The sequence below is a fragment of the Panicum hallii genome, chromosome 6 (genome assembly GCF_002211085.1).
Source record: "Panicum hallii strain FIL2 chromosome 6, PHallii_v3.1, whole genome shotgun sequence".
Classification (NCBI taxonomy): Eukaryota; Viridiplantae; Streptophyta; class Magnoliopsida; order Poales; family Poaceae; genus Panicum; species Panicum hallii.
In genome coordinates this window covers 549,854-557,007 of record NC_038047.1, presented here as the reverse complement: position 1 = coordinate 557,007, position 7,154 = coordinate 549,854, and the positions used below count along the sequence as shown (strand labels likewise).

General features: G+C 41.3%; 1 protein-coding gene and 1 pseudogene across 3 annotated transcripts; both read left to right on the top strand.

Annotated features, from left to right (window-relative positions):
- The first annotated feature begins 656 nt into the window (after positions 1-656).
- On the top strand, positions 657-2,241 carry LOC112897168 (annotated as a pseudogene).
- Positions 2,242-2,371: 130 nt separating this feature from the next.
- LOC112897167 (survival of motor neuron-related-splicing factor 30) lies at positions 2,372-6,586 on the top strand. Of its 3 annotated transcripts, none has more exons than XM_025965390.1 (8): positions 2,372-2,612; positions 4,025-4,102; positions 4,642-4,749; positions 4,958-5,037; positions 5,142-5,217; positions 5,604-5,789; positions 5,903-6,031; positions 6,239-6,582. In XM_025965390.1, exons 1-8 carry the CDS (start codon positions 2,547-2,549, stop codon positions 6,407-6,409), a joined length of 894 nt encoding a protein of 297 aa, XP_025821175.1. In that variant the 5' UTR covers positions 2,372-2,546; the 3' UTR covers positions 6,410-6,582. The 3 variants fall into 3 exon arrangements, with proteins under 3 accessions (XP_025821175.1, XP_025821177.1, XP_025821176.1); XM_025965392.1 differs by lacking the exon at positions 2,372-2,612 and adding an exon at positions 4,277-4,365 and having other exon boundaries at positions 4,034-4,102; positions 6,239-6,586; XM_025965391.1 differs by lacking the exons at positions 2,372-2,612; positions 4,025-4,102 and adding exons at positions 4,134-4,365; positions 4,492-4,551 and having other exon boundaries at positions 6,239-6,586.
- Positions 6,587-7,154: the final 568 nt, after the last annotated feature.

Below are 7,154 nucleotides of genomic sequence, written 5' to 3'. Positions count from 1 at the left end.
TTCCTTCTTGATATTGATAGGAATAACTTTTAAATGTTTATGGATTGTTACTGGCATTACTTACTGATTTGTTGTTTTGTAACATGAGTTGATATGCATATTGATACTGGTTCAAATATCTTAAAAAAGGCTTGTGGAATTCCATAAAACTTTTACTGGTTGGTCTAATAGTAAGAGAGTGTGTCAAAAAATCGGAAATTAAATTTTTGACAATAATTCTACATTGTCAGCGGGCCTAATGATACCAATACGTCGCTGAACCTGGAAATTCTATGTTCTCTTATGAATCTGCATATGTTTTTCGGGTAAATGCTATTATAAATCGGTCTGCGTTTAACATTGGTCCTGCCTTTTATTTTTTATAATGTTGCGCAGATGGAACAGGCAACCTAAAGCTATGATGTAAAGCTTTTCATTGCTTGTTCAAGATTGTGCTCATTCCTATGTTTTTCATGCTTTGCAACGTCGTGCCTGGTACTTAAATATCTACACACCCTGCTATCTGCAGTGTCATGAGTAATGACAGTACCTTGATTTTACCTATATTATCCAATGCAACATTTTGATGAGAAGTTCTGAGTTATTAATGTGCATGTGTTTCCAGTCAATATAAAAGTAGTTTACACTTTTTGGATGAAATTTCTATGCAGGTTTGACAGCAAGAGGCTGCAGAAGACTATTTTGTTACAGTCAGACCATGGAGACTGGATAGATGCTGTACAGAGTTCTGTGTGAAGGCATGGCCAATCATGTGTTCCCCGCAGGCTGATTGTGGGTGACGGCTTTGTGACAATTATCAAAGATGAAACGATTAGAAGTTTCTTTGAGCATGCTGAAGAAGCAGAGGCAGAGGATGTAAGTGGCTCCTATTTTAAATCATTAACATCAAACATGATCAGAATATTTGTTATTCAGAACTTGGACATGCATGGTTCTGGGAATCCATTGTTCATATAGTCTGATCAGATGACTTACACATGAGCAGGAAAGTGATGCAATGGATAGAGAAAGCAATGACCTGGATGGTGATGCCACTCATCCGCAGAAGCATGCTGAGAGCCCTGAACTTGTAAGAAAATTTCTCCTGGATGCTGCTGCAGTGATCTTTGAAGAACAGGTAGTGTATGGCAAAAGTTGATAAAATAGAAGCTCTTACTTTTTGTGTTTATGAAGAACTATTATTCAGAAGTGAAGTAAAAAAACAAAATGTGATTATACGCTCTCTCAGTGTCACAGTATTATCTGAAATGTCTTCTTCTTTTTATATACTAACCTCTTGAAATAAGGAATTCTTTACATAGCACACAATCTTTTGTTGATGCCATTCATTTTATAAGTAGTATTGTAAGCAGTAAAACAACTCTTTGTGGGTATGTTAACACTTATCTTTTTTTTTTTCCGAGTAATGTTAACACTTATCAGTATACTTGAGGTTTATTAATTGTACTTTATGAGCAGAACAAATGTGCTAATTGGTTGGCAGTGCTTTGAGACTAGTCCAAACCACTAATGTCAAACGAATTTTTGGTGTGCTCTACAGGTTGAGAAGGCTTTCAGAGAAGGCACAGCATGGCAAAATGCACAAAAACTGTTGGAAGAACGAGTTCATGTTGCTTGCAAGGAAATAATTACTCTGGAAAAACAGGTATTTATGTGATACTGTGATAACAGTTGTAAGATCATTTGTTATATGCCACTGGGAGTTTGCTGCTTCACTCATATGCCAGCCATTCTGAAGCTGTTATCTGGTTGTATATGGCTTGAATTTGTGTGCATAAAGACTGGCTAGTAGCGCACTCAAAACTCCAGTCCAGTGTCATGCACACAAATAGGGAGCATGGGATGACAAATGAGCAAAGTAGTCACTTGAAAATGACATATACACAAATTGCCCACAAATAGAAGGTGCAACATTGATTTGGCTTCGCCTTTCATGATGGATGCTAAGATTGAGTTACTCTTGCAGACCAAGCTTCTCGAGGAAGAGGGGAGAAGAAAAGCGTGAAGAAGAGCACAGGGAGAGAGGGACGAATGAGATGGAAAAGAAGAATAAAGGACAGGATAGAGATAAGAACAAAGTACTGGTGTTTTTTTTGTTTTTGAAACAGGATCACCCGGCTTTTATAGGAATCATATAATGTTTTGATAGTACATCGACTCGACCACAAACCTAGCGCCGGGTTTACCAGCGCAAAAGCCAAGCACCAAAAAAATATATTATTGGTTCAGTCGAAAGTTTCAGATGATACTTCACCGTCATCTCTGAAGTCTCGGAGGTTGACCAGTCTTGAAGCAGGGACAATGATTTTATAATAAACCAGCCCATGCGAACCACCAAATCTCCAGTGGGCTGAAACGTGCCAAGGATGGGCCGGGCCCATGTGGAAGAGGGGACACGACTCGAAGCGGCCTCTTCCTATCCCCCTCATAAATAAGAGAGAGAGAGAGAGAGAGAGTCGAATTGGGGGCAGAGAGCAGCCACGCACACGAAGCAAATCGATTCGAGCAGAAGCATCAGGGAGGGAATCGGCGGCGAGGCGGAGGCCATGGAGGATCTGAGTGTGGAGGAGCTCGCCTCCAACCTCTCCACCTACAAGGACCAGCTCCGCGAGGTCTCTTCTCTCCATCTCCTCTTCTCGATCTCGTCTCGTCCCCTTCCCTCTGGGTGATTCTACGTTCTTATAGGTCGGTGCGTTCTAGCGGGTGCCTTATTTTGCGAGTGGGGATTCGGGCTTGCCTGTTCGCTGATTAGGGTTGGACGATGCTCGGGTGCTGGTTCTAGGGTTTACTGATCGATTGGTTAAATTAATCAATTTATTTTGGGTTCATTTGTTGTTAAAGTTGTTCATATTGGATTAAGCTTGGCGAAATCTAGGTTTCTTTTTTTTTTCTTGTATCAAATCGCTGGATCAAGCTTAGCCTACCTCTCGTGCAAGCAACATTATCTTCAAACTTTTACTGTATATATGTTCGTTCAGCTTAGGGTATTTATCCATTTGGGTAGTACAATCATGTTGATGCTGTATGGCTTGTGCCTGGCGACAAGTCAAATCCTGTATTAATATAAAAAAGGTTAACAGTGGGCAACCTGCACATGTCTACTTCTCGGAGGTTGTTCTTTCCTGGTATATAATTATGAAATTACAGCCAGAAATTTTTTAGGAAGGAATTTGGTAGGGTTAAGTTAAGTTGGGTTAGTGGAAGTTGTTTAGATGTAAACATGCCCTTTGATCCATTACATGTACTTTATTTGGTGAAGAGGACATCATTAGGGGTGGTAAAGGGCTTTAAATTTTAGCCTAGATAATCTAAGGGCCGGGCTCTAATCTTATACAATTATGTTTATGCCTGTTAGGTGGTTTCACATATGGTTATTTGGTTAACAGCACACATATTTATTTGGTTGTTTAGTTAGGGATTTCATTGTCTGCATTTTAAACTCGAGCCTTTGTTTCTGCAGTCAATATTTAAAACTAGAGAGTGAAACCTTACTCTCTTTTTTTTCTCGAACACGCAGGAGAGCTGCGTATCTTTGTATTAAGAGAGAAAGAGTGGTCCTATTACAAGAAAAAACATTCCACACCTTGGGCCAGAGTGAGGAACGTACAGTTCTAGAAAAAGACTATTACATAAAAACACCCTTCTAGGACCAGACCACAAACATGACCAGCTACTAAACCATACTCTTTTTTGAACCATTTTTCTATCATCTCATTCTTATCTTTAACTGTGGTGATTTTAGTTTGAGAAGTGATATTCTTCAAGCAACTGCGATGCACTGTTTGTCCTGTCTAGAAGCTGCCAAGAATGTGCTGTACTTGCACCACACTTCACTTGAGAACTCATCAATAATGAAGCTTACGCTATTCTAGATCCTTAGTTGCCCTACTTCTCTTATAGTTTAATGTTATTTCCATGCCTTTATTTTCTTACCAAATTCATTTTTCTTTGAATTTCTTGTTTTTCATCTTATAGTAATCCAATTCATGTACTTAGGGATGTGTCTTATGTGCATGCATCGCAGGTTAAGAAGCTTATCAAGGAGAAAAAGGATGACCCTGGAATTTCTGAATATCTTGATATGGAGAAAGAGCTTCAGGAGGTGAGTCAATTCTCTTAATTTTCTTTTATGCTGTGATGTCCCTGTGCTGGTATTAGCTACCCAACAGATACTCTTTAATTCTGTTGCTTCAATGCCAAGTTATTAATGATTCTCACAAAAAGGATATGATTTTGGCACTGTTGCTATCGATTCGTTTCTCTTCTTTGTTACAAGGAGCCATTCCCAGCAAGGTAGCATGAAAAGGCAGCTTGCAACAGAAGATTTATTTTTGGGGAATTTAGATTTTTTTGTAACATTGAAAGGTGAGGAAGGTTGGTTTAAACAATGGTAGGGATTGTCTGAGCAAAAATATTAGTAGTAATGAACACAATGTATAAAATTCCATGGCTTCAAAGTTGTCCATTACCCTTTATCTTGATTGATTGCAGGTTTGTGTCTCATGCTAGAGTACCTCCTCCTGATTTTGGGTGTCGATGCTGCTGTTCTAAGTTGGATCTCGAAAATGGGCGCATATTTAATAATACTTGGATGTTCCTTATGTTTCTGATGCTTAATGTTAGTTTTTGTGGCCACTGCAGGTCATTATGTTAACTGAAGAGCTTTTGGCAACTGCAAAGCAAACCGAGAGTGCCCAGAATGTTGCAGGTCTATCACCACCGAATTATTCGGCTGGAGTGCAGTCAGAGGTAGCTTTGTTCTTCATTAGATGGCTGGATTTTTGTTGCAGGCAGCTGTGTTGAACATTTCCTCTTATTCACTGCATAGGACAGAAATTCATGGCAATTGTTCCATAGATGAATGTAATATGCTGATGAATACGTTTGTACTACTTATTTTGGAAATATTATGGCTTGTTATCTTCCTACACTACCGACACATTTAGTCTTGTGGCAGGGACTGGATGACCTTTCACATTCCCATAAGTTTGCGGTTGGGTCTAGAGTGCAAGCTGTGTGGAGTGAAGATGGGGAATGGTGAGTTTGTCATTGATATATCTATCACTGTTTCCATGAATATGATAGTCTTTTACATTTTGTACATCATTCCATTGCAACATGTTGATTAGCTGAATTGCCAGGTATAATGCAACAGTTGAAGCTTTGACACCAAATGGATATTATGTAGCTTACGATGGCTGGGGAAACAGTGAAGAGGTATGCTCCCCTTCTCTGGAAATAACAGTTCTTTTTTTTGCTCTTAAATAGAGGAGGTATACTCACACACGAGTATAGACTACAGAGCAGAAAACTACTCCTTCACTAGCAGAAACTGAATGATTTCTCATAATACTCGTGTGAACACATTCATTTTATTATTTTATCAAATGGCTGACATAAGTTTATCGGTATTATATGAGTGATTTTAATTGGTCCAAATCCACTTTGCATCTCAGCAAAAAGTTTCTTATGGCATCCTACCTATATCTTTCTCCTGTTTTATGTTCATCTTGTAGTTTTTGTATAGTATATTCATGTATTTTTTCCCCTTCACTTCTAATAATATTCTTGTTCCAAATTATTGATTTCGCTGCCTTATATAGGTAGACCCAGATAATGTGAGGCCGCTTGAGGAAGAAGCGGCGGATGCTTTGCGACAAGCTGAAAAGGAAGCTGAAGCCACAAAAATGGCAATAAAGAGGAAAATTGAACAAGCTGCAACATCTGATTTTCAAGCGCGCAGCTTGCCTTCCAAACTTCGTATCGAACCAAGTGATCCTGAGGATGTGGTAAGTGAATCCCACATTCTTTTTGATGTATTTAGAATGGCATCAAGTTGATGCCTTGCAGCTGAGCTAAATCATTAGGTATCATGTGTTCTGACTAGCCTTTGTGTTTGCAGAAAGCTGCGAAGCGTAAGAAAATACATGCTTTCAAATCAAAAGCCCGGTTTGAGCAGCTTGAGTTTGCACAAAATAAGCGGCAGAATGCATGGCAGCAGTTTCAAACGACCAAGGGTAAAGCTAAAAAGGTAGCCTCTTCTGTGCTCCGTGCTCTTTTAATTTGGCTAGGCACTTGTCCACTAAGTTTTGAGTCTGTATCTCAAGGTACCAGTCTTCTAATCCATCTAGCTTTGACGTTCTCATGACTGAAAAACATCCCCTGCATGGGTGTAGGTAGCAATAGTTGAGGCTTATCATGTAACAGGATCAGCTGAATTTTGGTGGTTTGTTTTCAGGTGGGGTTCTTCTCAGGCCGCAAGAAGGAGAGCATCTTCAAGTCACCGGACGACCACAGAGGTAAGGTGGGTGTCACCGGTAGCGGCAAAGGCCTGACTGATTTCCAGAGGAGGGAGAAGCATCTGCACCTCAAGGGCGGCTCCGCGGACGCAGTGGATGACGAGGAATAGACCGTTTCCTGTGTGTCGCCTTGTTAGCTCGCGAGCGAATCACCAAACATTTCCATGCTCGGTGTTTATTGCTTGCCGACCTGGGCCTGAGGGGCGCTTGTTGTGTATGTTGAACTTGTTGGATCTAGAATTCTCACAGATATATCCATCAATGATTTCATGTTGCGTTCTGCTGCCCCCAGCTCATTGTCGATGAAATTTTCATCCCCAGTGGGTCGTCTCCAGCCGCCGTTGCTGGTGTAGAGCTCGCCGTGATATTCGATCGGTCCTGCAAGCATTCTGTGCCTGGAGGTTACGAGCTTTTCCGTTGTCTCAGGCTCGGTTTCAGCTGTTGTGCATTCAGGTACGAGTCGTACCACAAGAGTTGATGCTCTCCTGTCAGGTTTTCCTGTTGCTGTATGTTGTTATCGATTTCATCACAAGCTCTGAAATCTGACAAATACTACAAATAAAGCGCCATGCTTTGCAACCCGCTGGGGTCCCACCTGCCGACGCGCTCTGCGTCGCCCGTCGCCTCCCCGACCGCGACCAACGCACAGTGTACAGTGCACGGCGCTTCCACCGGCGGCGCCATGGATATGCGCTTGCTTCGAGGCGCTGGCGGCGAGCCACGCACGACAGGCTGAGCGCCGGCCGGAATAATTATTCCTCGCATCGCATCACGGCGCCTACGCCGGCCGTGACTGAGGGTGCGTTCGTTTCACCCCTTCAAGATCTGAAACATCTAAACTTTAGAGGTTCGGCA

Excerpts from the sequence above, each read along its gene's own strand:
- LOC112897167 (XM_025965390.1), top strand. The coding sequence starts at position 2,547 with ATGGAGGATCTGAGTGTGGAGGAGCTCGCCTCCAACCTCTCCACCTAC. Across the intron at positions 4,103-4,641 it reads TGGAGAAAGAGCTTCAGGAG|GTCATTATGTTAACTGAAGA; the intron begins GTGAGTCAATTC and ends TGGCCACTGCAG. Across the intron at positions 5,218-5,603 it reads GCTGGGGAAACAGTGAAGAG|GTAGACCCAGATAATGTGAG; the intron begins GTATGCTCCCCT and ends TGCCTTATATAG.